Genomic DNA, 15,956 nt, shown 5'->3' with positions numbered 1-15,956 from the left:
GGATAGGTTGAGACAATCCAGGCTTTCTTTATGTTCAGCAAATGAATGTCCTGGGCTAGCTCTTTCGGAGAAATGCTGAGCTGCAGAAGTGTGACAAAAACGGTCATTTCAGATAAAGGTCGGCAGACCTACATGGGAGAAGGGTGATGTTGTGACAGCCCGTACCATAACTGGACCATACGTAAATATTGCAAGGCCTTTAACTCGTGCTACTGCTGTGACTTAAACTCTATATTTAATTCCTTACCTGTACCCTCTGTCTCTGCCACAATAACATTTTAAGTTTGATTTATTATAAATATTTTAATACAGATAATAATAACGAAAAGTATTTGGCCTAAAAAGCATAAATGAAAAAGCTATGTAGTCATAAACTATGTATGTACAGAGAACAGATGACAAGCAACCTAGATTTTGTATTATGAACAGGGTAATGCCATAAGCTGTTGAAGAACCGAAGTAACAAAATGCAGCAGGCTGCTACTTATAATGTCTCTGAGCTCAACATAACCCAGTACTATTCTTTTATAAACTATGAAACAACGCTGGCATATTGAAAAAACACACAGGCTCATGCTTAATGTGTTAACAGAGGTACAATAGACTTATTATGTGTTTCCAGAGACTGAGGGTGGTCTGAAAAATTAATGACTGTGGTGGTTGAAAATTAAGTGAACTCCCTAATATATACTGTTGTTGATCCACTGAGTTTGGTGTTTAGCATTCCTCAACAGGAGACTAAATCTTTGCAGCCGTTTCACAAGAGATCCTGGCGCCCATAACAGAAATATATTCAATAATCTTTTATAAGTCCGTCAGACTCCAGTGTTTTCCTATTCCGACTGGGAAGAGGTGCCGGAACAAAGCAGATGTGCACACACCAGGTGTGTGCTAAGGACTCTCCTTGGCAGAAGGGGATGAACATCAGAGAATTAATACTGAGAGGACACTCAAAATGATTTCTAATTTTTATTCAATTACTAGTATAAGAAAAAGAGGGAACAAGAATCACAAAACCCAAGGTTCATGGGATTAATTAGATCCACGCAATATTTCTGATAATTATTGATCTGTTAGTTAGAAAAAGTATAACTCAGACCTCCATGATCAAATAACCTTTTGGAGCTCATTGTGCAGGAGGGCACAATTTGCTTCATAAATTCACTCCCACAGAAGCAGAGGTATGCGAGGGACACTAGCTGTCAGTGAGCCATGCAGTTTGATTGCTTTTTACCCAAAAATTCTCATTTTGAAAACAAAAATTTGAAACTTAAGACTCTCACGTGCCTTCGTATCATGACTGTCTGCACTCAGGGATTCTGCCCTGGGGATTAACACCAGGATGAAGGCATCATGCCCCAATTCAAGGGTTAGCATAGATACAATGAACTATCTCTGTTTTTTGAAGTTTGCAGGTATGAGGTGAGGAACATAGAGGAATAATAACTCCAAGTAGGGCCTTACTGGCACTTAAAGTGGATATTAATAGAGGAAAAAAGGACACTTGTGCTCTGAACTGCTTGAGTCACAGAAGTGTTCCTGTTATCCTACATTTTATTTTACTGTTTCTTTTTCAGATCCGGTTCCAGCCTTGGATTTAGGACAGCAGCTTCAGCTGAAGGTTCAACGTATGCACGATATTGAAACAGAGAACCAGAAACTTAGGGAAACTCTAGAGGAATACAATAAAGAATTCGCCGAGGTGAAAAATCAGGGTAGGTTGCAAACATATTTTTTTATCAGCTTTAATGCATACTGAAATTTGAAGACAGGCATTAAATTCAGGTTTATTTCTTACAGGTAGGATTGACAAGTACCATTGAAATTCAGTAAAGAAAGTATAATAGTCTATTATAGCCACTTCTGTATTTATGCATATAGTTATGACTTCGGGTGGACTCTTCGGATTCCTTTACAAGTTTCACCTTCTGCAGCGGCAAGTCAGAGAATGGAGCTCTTATTCTGCATATTCGGTTGTAGCCTTCAGCGCTACCTGAAAATTACACCCCTGACTGAAGTTATAAGTAGACATTTTATGAGAGATGGTGCTACTACTGACATCAAGCTGAATATGGGTGTGGGTGCTTGTAGTACACGTATTTTACACAGACAAACACAAAAATCCAGTATTTTATATACACATACAAATCTGTACAAAATGGAACTTTTTCTGTACTCTTGTTTTTCCTTGTTTAAAATTGAAATGTGTTACTGGAGTACATTCAGCATACATACTTTATATTTACTCCAGAGACTGTTCATAGAGCACTGTAAATACAAGCTAATACTGTTTAATTATTTAAGTTAGTTTTAATGAGACTAGAGTACATGAAAATACATGAAAATCTCAATGAGAATTAAAGCCTGTTGTCTTTAAGACTGTTCAAATTTCCTTGTGATTCAGAAGAAAGTTTCCTGCACCAGGAAATGAAATTTGCTCAGTTGTACACCTACTTGCCTATACATTGGACTATTCGTTTCCATGTTTAATACTCAGTTCTGGGTGGTGGAAAGGTAAATTGTCTAGGTATTTGGGAAAATTGAGGGTGGTGGTTTTTGTTTGTTTTTTTTTTTTAATATTATGGAACTGTTGCACCCGGGTGGGTAACATCTGAAAGCTACCTTAGCCACTAAGTTCTCTTACACCTCATTTTCAGCAGAAGGAGCATATATGCAGTTACATTTTATGTTTTAACATAGAGGGTGTGACCTATGGAGCGGACAGGTATTGGCATGCAAGGATTCAGCCTGGACTGCCAAAGATGTCATGTGGGAGCCATAACACTCTTAAGCCCGACAGTATTTTTGCTGGAAATGTACATAATTGCAGTTCACTGTGCAGAGTTTTCCTGAGGCAGTGCATCCTGTACATCCAGGCATGACATAGGGGTTCATCCCAGAAAGTGGAGAAGATCTTGAGTAAAGAGGTTTTTTTGCTGCAACCACTCATAAACTGGCATTTTTTATTTTCCCCAGAGTGCACTAACTTCCTTTCCGTTTAGCCACTGTAGTCTTTGCATTGTTTTTCACACCAGTCCAATAGTTTTACACTCTGTTTCAAACAGGGGTTAATAAGATATCCAGGGAAAAGCCTGTTGTTAGCTAAGGGTGCTTTGATCAGTTAATCGCTTTGTTTGGAGGGCTGTGTATGAGCTATGCAGTGCCTGTAAGAACTTCTTCCAAAACTGGTATAAATGGCAGTGGCTAACAAGCGTTAGCTGACCTGAACAGTAAAGACGACACTTAGTTCTTCAGACAACGTAGAGGATTAAACTGTGCTTGTCCAACACATCTATTGTTAGGTGCCTAAAGGTAAAAAGATATTTTCTTACGAAAGTCATAATTTTTTCCCATATTTGTGCACTTCTTGCATTCATTTTTCTAGTTTTGTTTCCTTTTAAAAAGAAACATTCAAACTTTGTCAAGATGCAACTACATGCATTCCCATGAGATTATTTCACTCTCTGCTTCTCCGTATGCCTGAATACTCTCGCAGGTTTATGTCTGAAAATACCTGGAGCAAGGGTGTCTCCAGCACAAAGAGTACATCCTTTGTACATGTGAAGGAGCATCCTTTTGTCTGTGTGAAGGAGCATCCTTCACTTATTCAGGAAAAAATCAGGAATTGTATTACTTCCCGGATCTCAGAGAAGAATTTCCTTTTGCTTTTTTTTTTTCTTTTTGCCCTTTTTTTTTTTTTTTTTTTAAAGTGTGACATGTCCTTTTCATGGCCTATTACTCAGTAATGAGCCCCATCTGATTTTTGCAGGGCTAGCAAAATCCTGCTTCTTCATTCAGAAGTAGCTGGTTCGTGGGCAATCATTTTTACCGCTCTTCCCCACCACCACCCCCCCCCTTTTTTTTTTTTGTGGTCACAGTGGCCCAAGCTGCCTTCAGTGTAATTCCCAGACAGTGGACCTTGTCACCAGCTATCTACTGTTTGGCTTTACAGTCCTCTAGTCAAGTCTAAAAGTCTAGGCTTTGAAAGGATTATGCATAGTTTTGTGTGATGATATCGAGATTTTTTTCCCCAAGTCCCTAGGCTTTACTTTTCATAGTAGAGTTTATCTTTGTACGATGCTTCTGCAGAATGATAAACTTTTTATGTCCAAAGATACTTTTTCCTAAAGCATTGTTAATGGCATCTGTTAATAAGCTGATGTCTTTAAACCACCGCATCTCCGTGTAAGTACATTGAAATGTATTGCTAGCTCCGAGTCTTCTGGCAGTCTAATGCTTTTTCCAAATTCCATTATTGTTACAAAGCATACTCTGGTGAATGTCCTGCTTTTCCTCTCATGAGCCCTATAAGGATTCAGTCCTTTCCTGTGGGTGGGATCAAAGGGCTTTCACATAGGAACGGATCAGGGCATGCAACAAGATGCTGCGCCGTAACTCTGCGGGCTTATGCATCTTCTCTTATCCGTTACCAGGCACAGTAAATGCAAGATACCTTCTTTATCTGAGAGAAGGGTTTCTGCAAATTCCCTGGAAGGCTACAAGAGTACTCAGAAAGTTATAATAGTTAATGCTTGCGCATAAAACCCAGTGTCGATGACAAGGCAGTTAGAGCAACTAGAATGTGAAGGGCTCCAGAGTGTCTGTTGAATCTGATCTACTGTTAATACAGCGGTTAAATCTTAACTGCTGTACTTTTCATCAGTTATGAAGCAGAACATAGCTGTATCCCAGATATGTGTTCAATTAGTGTTAGATGGCATCTGTGCATGAACCATAGTAAAACTGCCTTTTTTTAACATGAGCACAGTTATGTGAATTAACTGTCCTATGTGTAAAAGCATACTTAAACCTACACTGGGACTTTATTAATCTCCACTCAGCAGCGAGCTAATTTGAGACTAGTCAATAAGGGTGATATTATATTTTCCAATTGATTTTTTTTTTTTCCCTTCTGTTTTTTTTTTAAAGTCATGTTAGACGAATCTTCTTCACCCTGCTTTCCAGCAAACTCCATTGATCCTTCTCAACCTAAACACTTAAAGTTCAATTTAACATTTAGGGAGTAAAAGGTCTCCAAAGGGACTCATATCCATTGATTTTGTGTCAGAGTTGAAGAGCTAAAGTTTAAAACACACTGAGCCTACAGGGTAAAGAAAGCCTTGTGTTGCGGAACGACGTGGAGCTGTGTAAACTCATTCTTCCCCTATTGTTTTTCTGTAGAGGTTACAATAAAAGCACTTAAAGAGAAAATCCGAGAATATGAACAGACCCTGAAGAACCAAGCAGAGAATATAGCCCTTGAAAAAGAGCAGAAGTTACAAAATGATTTCGCGGAGAAGGAGAGGTGAGTGTGCATGTGTGTGTCTGTAGGTATTGTAGAGGAGGAGAGATGTATTTTTCTGTTTAATCTTCCCAGCCAGGACTCGCTCTTCGGTGTACTGGGACAGCTCATATACTGAGCAATTCTGGTGATTTATGTGTTTGACACAGAATCATTTGATACTCAACTTTGCACAGAAAAACAATTGTGAAAGTGTGGAAGTAAAACAAGGACAGATTGTTTCTTCGCAGTAGTGTTGTGTGGGGGGTGTCATGTTCAGAAGGGTGCAAACCTGCTTTTATTCTCCACTAGCTGTATTGTCCTTTGTGACACTAATCTTTCTCCATTAGCCAGCAGTGTAATTCAGTCTGCTGTGTTCGCTTTGTGTGTGACAGTACCATTGTACAATCTGTACAACCCTGAGCTGTTTAAGATGAAACACTGTACCCAAGAGCCTGGGTAAAAGATGCATCACCCCTGCTCCTATGGCAATCTGTAAGAGAGGGGACATGTTCCTGAATTATCCTGAAAAGGTTTGCATATTCCTACATGTCAAAATAAGAAGTATTTTGATAATTGATTATGGATTTTTTTTGAAGCATCTTGGATGCATTTCTAATCCTTTGCAAATGAGCAGGGAATGTTTTAATCTTGTGGGTTAGTGGGCAAACAAATTGGGCAGGACAAGACCAAGGGTCTTAAGAGGGTTACAGGCTGTGTTCCTTACCTTGAGAATTTATTTCTCCCATAGAACAGTAACACTGAAGCTATAATACCTTCAACTTAGTGTGGAAGCCCTTCAGTTTATGTGAGCTTTTTAGTTGGTGGCTTGGTTGTTTTAAGTTCAGGTCTGAGTGGGAAGAATCTACTGGGGAATGCAAAGCTTTTTTTTTTTTTTTTTTAATTCCTCAATATCTGTGGTTACTTTTTGATAGGTAGCATGTAAACAGTGGCTTTAACAAGTGCAATTTAGATATGCTTAAAATAAAATGGCAGGTCGTAGAATGCAAATAAAAGTATGTATAAGGGAGGTTTTGAGTTCTCGGAGTATATAATTTGGTATGAAGGGAAATGATGCATGTTTCTCACTGTAAATAGTTACTAACCTGGTCAGCAGTGTTGGATAATAAATTTATGCCACCCTATGGAGTGCAGGTAAGATGCTGGTAGTTTCATAAGCCGTTTCACAATTCTGAAATCTGCAGAATGTCTTAAAAGCAATGTCGTAAAAAGGAACTCCTGGCAGATGTTGGAGCATCTCCCTTTCAAAGATGAGTTTTATAACTCCTGTAGTCTAGCCTTTAAGCAGAGAATGTAGTGACTGTATGGCCAGATGATGTTAAAATGTGTATAACTGACACAAACAAGAAAATATTGCCTGTGTACATAAGAAATGTGAGCATATTAAAGGTTTGCTCGTGTTGTATAGAAAATATCAGTGAGATTTGTTTTGAAATATGTGTGTGTTTTTAAAGAGTAGCTAATAATATTACTGCATTTGGCATCCATTACAGCTATGATGAAACAGCTGCCGCATCTATTCACTATATCAGTTATGGCAACAAATTTCTTCATTATGACAGTAAAATGGAAATGTATCATTCTTCTTGTACTAACTTTGTACAACAGAGGGTGCTTGGTGACAATTTTCTTAATGTGTGTGACATTTCCAAAACAAATTATGCTCAAGTAAACCTTCCACTAAAGTTGTCATTTATATAACAGTCAACTCTTGTATAATGTTCACAGCTTATGTTATGAGGTGGCTACACTGTTAAAATTTTAATAACTGGGACTGCACAGTATGAGCACCATTGCAATGTGACGTGATTTATGGGTCCCATTGAAGCACCTTGTAGTCTGTGTGGTGTTGTCAGTTGTCTGATTATAGTTGAGAAATTTAATCACTCTATCTTCCAAATTTGCAAAATACAAGTAAGTTGTTTAACATGATTACGAGCTCTGTTCTCACCTCGTCTCTTCCTTTTATAGAAAATTGCAGGAGACACAGATGTCAACAGCCTCGAAGCTGGAAGAAACCGAACACAAAGTTCAAGCTTTGCAAACAGGTTTGGCATTGCTATTCTGACCTATACCAGTGATGAGGCTGGAGGTGAGAGGATAGAGATCATTAGATGTATCAGGACTGTGTGTGAACCAGCTCTTGCAAGTGCAGAGAGATCCAACAGAGCTTGAACGTGCTTCGTGAATCGGAGCTTCTCTTCAGCTTCACACCTTAAGTGAACACTTGTGTTGCGGCTTGTATTGGTAAACACCGTGGACAAGGCCAAGCATGAAGCACGTACAGTATTAGAGCATCGCTGCATTAAAGCAGACCATGGAACTTTTCATCCGTGTTGTGTTTTGCTCTGGTTTCACACATTTCTGAACTATGATAAATACATGTAGTGATCTGGGTCCGGTATGAACCCAGTTTCTACCAGTGTGTCTTGCCTGTTGCTGTGACTTGCTTGCCATTAATTTTCATCTTTGCATCTTATGGGTTCCAGGTCTGGACACATTTGGGTTTGTTTACTATGAGAACATAAGAAATTTTAGTCCCTGAATTATTGCAATAAATATTTCAAAAGAATAAGCAGTTTAGCCAGCTTAATAAGAAATTAGCAATATCTAGCTTTGTTAGGCAGAAACTGGGAATTTTTGCAATATAAAAGAAATAGCGTAAGAAATTTTGAAAAATCAAAAGCTCTGTTTTTTGGAAGTCATAATGGTTTGCCTAGGTAGAAAGATAAAGCAAAGAATTTTTCATCAGGAGGTGTACAGCTTTATTTATGGCTGAATAAAAGAAAAAGGAGTAATGTTTTGCTTTTCACTGCTGTTACAGTGCTGTAATGCTTCATGTTTATGCCTTTTAGCCTTGGAAAAAACCAGAACAGAACTATTTGATCTGAAAACAAAATACGATGAAGAAACTACTGCAAAGTAAGATTTCCCTGTTTTCTTTCTATGTCTTCCTTCAGGGTATCACTGCTTTTTTGTTTTGCATCTGTCTGTTGGAGACAGACAAGACGGAAGAGGTTCAGGAGTCCAAATTTGTTGGAAAACACGGTCATAATTTGGCCTCCTATAGAGAGATTATTAGTTTTCATATTTTCTTCCACCCAACAAGACATTTTTCCTGGCACACATGCTGCTGCATTCCTGGTTTCATTCTCAGATGCTGCGTCTACTATGTATCTCTTATACTATGTATCTCTTATATTTTGTTTAGAAATAAGGCAATTTCAGAAATAAGATATTTACTGTGATCTTCCAATCTTGGTGAAAATAAAATTTAGTTTAGTGAAGGATTTCTATTTCACTGTTAGGCACGCTGGTTCTTTCTGCTTTTGGGGTAGCAGTCATCACGCTGCCACATTCACCCCAAATTACTGACAGTAGCATTTTTGGCACATTTTTCTTGTTTTCAAGTAGAACATGAAGGTAGTCTCAAAAATACATATCCTTGCCTTCTTAATGGCTACTGTTTTCAATTATCCACTGGTTTTATTCACAATCGGTGCAGAAAACAACAAAAGAGAGACAGACTTCTGCTGTTTTTCTTTGAACCCTTCATATTTAAGGAAAGTTAGTAATGAGAAGGAATTCTCTTGATCAGCAGTATTAAGCCCAAAGAGTCATTTCTGTGTCTGGAAATGGAATGGGAAAGAAGCAGCTATTTCAGATGGGTGTTCCTGGCCTGCTGTGAGGACAAGGGTTGGAAGACGCAGGTCACATCCCTGTGCCCACTACCCACGTCCTGCAGAGCCCCAGCTTCTCCTCTGCATCCAGGTGGGCAGGTGATTGGGCAAATGGAGAGGAAAGGCCTTGCTCCTGCCCTTACCACCCATTCTGGTGCAGGAGAAATGGGACGGGAAGGCTGTTGGCAGTCTCTGTGTTGGGGCAAGAGAAACTGTAGCCTACATTTGATGGGAGGAATGACATGGTCTTGTTTTTGTCTGTAGGTAAGTGCTTTCTGGTATGGCTTATGGCAGACAATACAGGTTTTTCAAAACCAGGCAAACTGGCAAGGAGTTTTAATCTCTTAGTGTGTGGTTCTATGAGCATTGAGGATCTGATTCTGTACAGAGTATGTGGGGATCTTGGAGCTTACAGTTGATAGTAGTTAAGAATCGGCACTTGGGAGTTGAAACACCTTCTACATCGTTCAACATAACCTTTTAGGTAAATTTTGATTTTGCTCTCTAAGTCCAATTTCCTTTGAGTTCCATATAAGATGATCAAAAGTATTTTTTGTTCCCTCATTGATTTCATCCTTCTCTGAGACATATAGAAATGGTGTTTCTGATGGAGCCTTAACTTACTGCAGATTGCCTTTTTTTTTTTTTCCCCCCCCTGCATGTAACTGATGCTGGCAGCTCTGTTGCTGTTACTTTGTCTTGCAGTTACTTCTGCAGGAGCAGTCGGAGATCAGGGCTCAGTGGTTGTAGGCACTGAACCTAATAACCCCTCACCCTTTTTAGTGTTTTTATTTGCAGTGTTTGCTTCAGTTTTTAATACTGTTTCCCTAAGTACTGTAATTTATCTTCTACTGAGCAAAAGATGTACTCTAAAATGTTTGTTTGCTTTTCTAATGTGTTTCATTCTTTCAGAGAGATTCACATGGAAATATTTTCATATGATCTTGAATATGATTCTTACCTAATATATATAGAATTACATAAAATTAGTAGCATCTGCAGTAACAATAAGTTTATTGTGTTCTGTAGCAGAACGATTATGAAGGCTGGGTCTGGGATATAGTGATCACAGAACTGATCCTGAAGCAGACATTAAGCATGTACTTTATCTCCCAAACTAATGTACTGTGAAAACAAACTTGTGGGACCTAATAGCAGCAGAAATATTTTATCATTGTTTTAGATATTTATGGCAGGAATAGTTCTTGCATAACAGCAGTCATCTGTGGCATTTGTAGCCCAAATTTTGCAATATGGAAATCTAGAAAAACATGAAAAGGGAACTGAATGTAGACAGTGAAATTGAGTCATCTACTTTAATTGTAAAAGCTGGGAGAAATGTTGAAAAAACACCAATAAAAACGGTGAAAGACAGTTTGATTCTTTTATAAAAAGAAACCCTCTTTTGATCTAAGTCTGAAAAGCTACTTGTATTGCCAATTTTAATTTTATGTTTTAAAAACATGTGATTTTTATCTTAGGCCAGAATTGTTAGTTTTACCGACACTTATTTGATGCAGATGAATTGGAGTGCCTTCAGGAAAAAAAAAGATAATTGTCAATTTTTTAAAGCTAACAGTGCTTTTAAGATTTTCAGTTTTGGAATAAAGCTGTCTTTCAACTGTTTGTAACTTTGAAAATCTTTCAAACAAAAAAAAGGCAGCAAAAGAAATACACAGTAAGAAGTCTTCAGTATCAGCATTAAGGAGTCTGGTTTCTGTCTTAGCGACTGGTTGTTGTGATCTTAAAGTTGGAAATCATTATGTCAACTTGTTTGTTTATCTTTTCAAAATGTCCCCGTTCAAAGTACTATGTGCAAGTGAGGTACGGAGGTACCGTCCAGACTTGATGCTAGCAAGGCATCTTCAAATGAGATGAGTTGCCGAAATTAAAATCTTCAGTCAAATTAGCTTCCGTCATCCCGGTCTATGAAAATCCCCCGTTCCCTTTGCCAGCGAGCAGGTAACGTGTGTACAGCGGGGGCGGAGGTGCTGCCCGTGCCCCCTCCCCTGCGCCCCGCGATACCCCGCGTGCAGGGCGCTGAAGGTGTTAATGGCAAAAAGAAGTTTATTACGTGCAGTCATTGCAGTCTGTCAGCTGGAATATCAGAAGCTGAATTTGACAAGATGGCAGCAGCAAAGTTTTCCATGTGTAGGCTTGAAGTAAAATGTAATTAGCCTTTATGTGCAGAACAAGGATCCATTGATGAATACAGCTGGTCTTTGTTTTCTTCTGTCATTGAGTGTGGGAGGTAAAAGTGTTCTTCTTCATGTTTATTAATACAAGATTCCTTAGACAAATGGCAAGCACAGTTTAATATTTGTTGGAACACAGAGGGGCTTGCCAAAACAGTTGTTGTGTAAGAGGATTTCAAGGTTTTCAGATTATAATCATCTCTGGGTTAAATAAATGAATGATTACTCTGCCTTTTTCAATTAAAGAGGCACATCCTCTCTCGAGGCCTGATACTGATTTTGTTTGCTGTCCCACACGTTTCTATCAGCAAACCTGGATTTAACCACACTAATGAGTTTGATCTGGAGATTCTATCGGAGCTGGAACTGAAAAGCAAACTCAGACTTGAGTTTCAGGAAAATTAAAGAATGTTGGGATTTCCCGCCCCCCCCCCCCCCCCAGTGTAACAAGACTTTTTTTTCTTCCTCCTCTGTAAAAAAAGAAACATTCTTTTATGCATTTCCTTAGTTTTCCGGGGACAAACTGTTCTCCTTTCTAACATTGGTCTTTCACTTCTTGGTTCACTGCAGAGTCCGAGCAAGTGTTTGGGATTCCCAGCTGAGCCGTTAATGCTCCCAGCCAGAATGGTTGAATTCCACTTCTAGATCAATTCCAGAGCCACCTCTTTGCTCCGACCCCTCCGCTCCCCCAACCTAAATGAATTCTAATTGGAAAAGGATCTTCGGTTGTAGCACATACAGTAGGCTTGTTACATTACTGTTAACATGTGGGTTGAGGCTCCCTGCGTTTGATGAAAGAAAATATCGAATTTCACTGAAATGCTATATTTTCAGCAGTAAATGTTAAGTAGCCTTGTGAGGATTTTAGGTACTGCCCCCCCTTCTGCAATAAAAAGCCTTCATAAACAACACAAAGCAAAAAATGCTTAGGTTAAGGTTGTCAGCCAAAGCAGCTCAGCTGCCAGTTTTGTTACCTATGCAATTTTCTGCAAGATGCAGATTTTTTGTTCTTCTATGCATATGCATAGAAAACGCAATGGAGAAGAAGGTTTTCGTATTTACTAAAGTAGTCATCCTAAAACAACTGCTTTCAGTAACTTGTAGAAAAATATTTTGCCTTCCAGTATATGAAGCAGAGAGATGTTGTCCTTTCACAGATCAGACTGATTATTATTTTTTTTGGCAACACAGCTAAGGGTGACACAGGAGGGCATATTGGTGTAGCATCATTAAGACTGTACGCTGGTGCACTATTGCAAATTACCCCACCGTATAGATCCGGCTGACTTATTTTAATCCTGGACTACATTTTAATGAAAACTAAATCTGGAAATGAACAGAGAGCGGTTGATGAAAGTGCGGTCTGCGAGCTGGCAGTCCCCACGTCACAATAAAGGAGAGTTTTTCATTGTCTTAGAGCCTGAATCGGAAAACTTGACTCACAGGTTTTCAGTATCAGTATTTAATACTCCTTTTCTTGCAGTGGTCATAGACCTCAGTCAGCGAGGCGGGGTGTACCGGGGTGGGCACTGTGCATGTATCTCTTACAAAGGCCGTCTCTGCCCTACAGAGCTTACAGCATGATATCATGACAATGTAAAAGAAGTTAATGAAACAAATAGGTAGAAGCTCAGGAGTGGGAGGACGCAGTAATGCCTATTTTCAACCCTATATCCTGCTTGAAAATAAATCCTGAAGTAATCTGCACAAAGTCAGAGATGAGTGACAGCTGGGGAGAGCTGGGGCAGAGGCAGGCGATGGTGTCAGACAGGCAGGAGGGCGGCCGGGGAGGGACAGCGGGGAGGAAAACAGCTCCTCCTGCTACCTGCATGCAGGCACAAGGCACCTGAGTCTCAGTTGTGGGGAAAGGGAGAGGTTTTGTGGCTTATACAGCAAAAATACAGTAACAGAAGGGAGTGCCTGTCGGTTTTGGCTGTTCGGGGTGAAGGGTGCTCCTCTTGCTACTCATTATCAAACAGACCTGTTCTTCAGGCATCAATGTAGAATAAAGTTCTAAAGATGTGGCTTTCGGCAAGGAAGGAGTGTAGGATTGGGCTTGAAGATAGAGGACCAGTAGTTTTAGAGAATTCATGAAGAGTTATTTCTGCCTAAAGTTATGTGATGGAATTGGAGTTCAGGTATTCATGTGAAATCTCCTATTACACTGGGGCAAATCTCAGTTAACTTGGACTTCAGGGGAATAATTCCTAATATAAGAATTGAATTTGGCCTATGAATTATTTACTTTAATTTTTTTTAACAAATCTTTCTTGTTTAAGTGTTGGCTGGTGCCAATATATCACTTCTCAAATGTTTGTAGTCTTCCATTTTGACGGTGCTCAGGGTCAAACTGAATAAAAAATAAAGTTGTGCTCCCTCCAGCATCACATAATTACTGTAATAGATGGTCTCAAATGCTGTTTCCCCCCATTGAGCATGAAATACTGTAGTTAGGGTGGTTGTGTTGTACATGACATGAAATAGCTTCTATTTGCTGTGCCTTTAAGGTCTTAAAAGTTTCCTATTTCCTGTTCTTTTGATGAGTCATTAACTTCTAATGCTCGTCTCTGGAATTATTGCTGTATTTAAAGTGATTTCCCTAAAAACAGGAGATGGAGAACTTCATAGGCCATGTCTTTTACAGTTTTTTCTCTTTGACTAGTTTTTTCCTAGTCATACTGCCATCAGTGAAACCCCACGAGTAGCGGTAATGGGGGAAGGACAAACCAGAGAAGACGATAGAGAGAACTAATTTTTTAAGGGGGGGGGGGGTTGGAAAGAAAATTTGAATGTCTTAAATCTTATAGAAAGTTCTGTCTGCATTTTACCATTTGAGATATTTGTTAAAAGTTTTAACTGTGCCTTATGCAAAACTCAACAGGCTGAAAGTCACTATGTAGCATTAATATTTAGCTTAAAAACCTAGAAATGAAGATGAATGAAAATACTTCGGTGATCTGCTGGAGATCTGCTGCTTATTTTGGTCTAAAGCTCTTGTGTGAAATAGGGCTTGAAAGGCCCTGTGCAAACCAGCCTTTTTTGTCAAATTTCTGGTTCAGCCTTTTCAGTCAAACCAGAAAAGTTGCAAGTCAGTATGCTGTGGGGAGTGAATTACAGTGTTACTGTAAAATACTTGCCTTCGTGAAATACTGAGTGCTTGCTTTGAAATGTTGTCATTAACCTTTACTTTGGGTAGGGAAACTAAGGCATGAGCAGTAAGTATAATGCTCAAAGCCAACAAGTCTGGTCTTGGCTGGTGTCTAGAAATATGCAGACATGAGAATCATAAACGACAAACTTCAAACTGTCAAAAAGATTTTTTTTTTTTTCTTAATTTCTAAGGGTGTATTTCTGAGAGCTCCATATAAATGGAGCATTTAGAGTTCGTAGGAGTTAGTCCTGTAGCTGGGTGCTGTTGTCTCTTTTGTTAAACTTGCAATTAGTTAATGTAACTTTTTGACGGCACAAAGTGCCCTAGGTCCTTCAGGGTTTTTTGTTTGTTTGTTGGTTTGTTTTTTAACCTCAAGTGAGACTGTTCAGTTCCTTTTTCTAGTATAGCCTAAAAGCTGGCGTTACTTAACAACCCAAAGTAGAAAAAAATAGCCTGAGGGTGTTCCAGCATATTCTAGTCATCACCCTGTTATCTATAACCTCAGGTTGACATGAGATCCTTAGATGGAAATCTCCAAATACATGCAAAATACTGCATCAGAGGGTCTTAGCTACCGTGCCAGCCATGCTGTTGGTCATCCTGTCTGTGGCTGCAACCTCAGCTCCTTCCTGGCCGTGAATCTGCATGGAAGAGGCTGTAGGGTCCTTGGTGCATGGGTCTGTATGAAATCACAAGGGGCAGAAGTGTCCCTGTCCTGCTTGTTCTCACTTGCTCTTGCTGGAGCCAGACCACTTCAGGCTATTGCAAGCTGCCTTAGTCCCCCAAGCAGAGGGACCATGAGCATGTTCCTGCAGTCCCAACCTGCCAGCAGGAACTGGCTTTCCCTGCGAGTCCCACAAAAGGGCAGTCCAATTTTTTGAGCCATCTTGCCACAGTAGCTCATTTTATCTGTAACAGCTGAACTCTGTAAGGTGCCTGGGAGGGCTTTGTGAGGAAGAGGAGTGAATTACAGGGAAGGAGCACCCTTCTGGCAAAGGCACATCTGCCCCTGAGCATGGACAAGGTCCTTGGGCCTCCATGTCCCAGTCAGCTGAGCTTGGTTTTCACGCAGCCCTTTCATGTATGTCTACAAATTATAATAGGCTCATTTTTTTGAATGCAAAGTAGCAAATCGACAGAGTTATTTTGGTACAGTACCACTTCCTTGTGAGGTCTTGTCTGTGAAAGCAAGGAGGGCATGTGGTTCTGCCATGGCTCCTTCAGCACAGCTACTGCTGGGCTGGGATCATGGGGAAAGCAATCAGGATAAATCCTTGAATCATCAGAAACAAATGGTTCATCTGTTTTCAATCGGGACCTGCCCTGTATAGTGTGCAGGGTTACCTCCTTCCAGTCACAAAGCAAAGCTCTCCGTCAGGCTCTCAGTTAAACTGGCAGTTACTGCAGTAGTCGTCTCTACCTAGCCACGCATTTAATGCAGAGGCTTTCTTTACTGGCGTTTACTTGAAACTCTCCTTGTGCTCTGTAGATGGATTCCAGCTGCTTTTCCCACTCCCACGCGACGACAGTACAGGCGAAAAAATGAGTCACGTAGCATGTGCTGTGCTCCCTTTATTTAGTGGAAAGAGACGTCTGTCCTGAACGAGAATGGAAGTTCAGGAGATTTT

At 39.8% G+C, this 15,956-nt stretch overlaps 1 protein-coding gene across 7 annotated transcripts in view; it reads left to right on the top strand.

The window, feature by feature from the left end:
* CUX1 (cut like homeobox 1) overlaps nucleotides 1-15,956 on the top strand; it is a gene marked incomplete at both ends in the record, with an annotated part of 282,299 nt that overhangs the window by 138,281 nt on the left and 128,062 nt on the right. For 6 of the 7 annotated variants that reach the window (XM_082008642.1, XM_082008646.1, XM_082008645.1 and 3 more), the window contains 4 exons: nucleotides 1,578-1,715; nucleotides 5,182-5,305; nucleotides 7,274-7,350; nucleotides 8,158-8,224. In XM_082008642.1, coding sequence (XP_081864768.1) covers nucleotides 1,578-1,715; nucleotides 5,182-5,305; nucleotides 7,274-7,350; nucleotides 8,158-8,224 — 406 coding nt within the window. The remainder of the gene's footprint in view (nucleotides 1-1,577; nucleotides 1,716-5,181; nucleotides 5,306-7,273; nucleotides 7,351-8,157; nucleotides 8,225-15,956) is intronic. The other variant, XM_082008647.1, reaches the window with a different exon arrangement.

This window comes from Phaethon aethereus, assembly GCF_964289735.1.
Source record: "Phaethon aethereus genome assembly, chromosome: 19".
In the NCBI taxonomy this organism is placed as follows: domain Eukaryota; kingdom Metazoa; phylum Chordata; class Aves; order Phaethontiformes; family Phaethontidae; genus Phaethon; species Phaethon aethereus.
The sequence above is the reverse complement of the archived record's forward strand: the minus strand, read 5'-3'. Positions and strand labels throughout refer to the sequence as shown.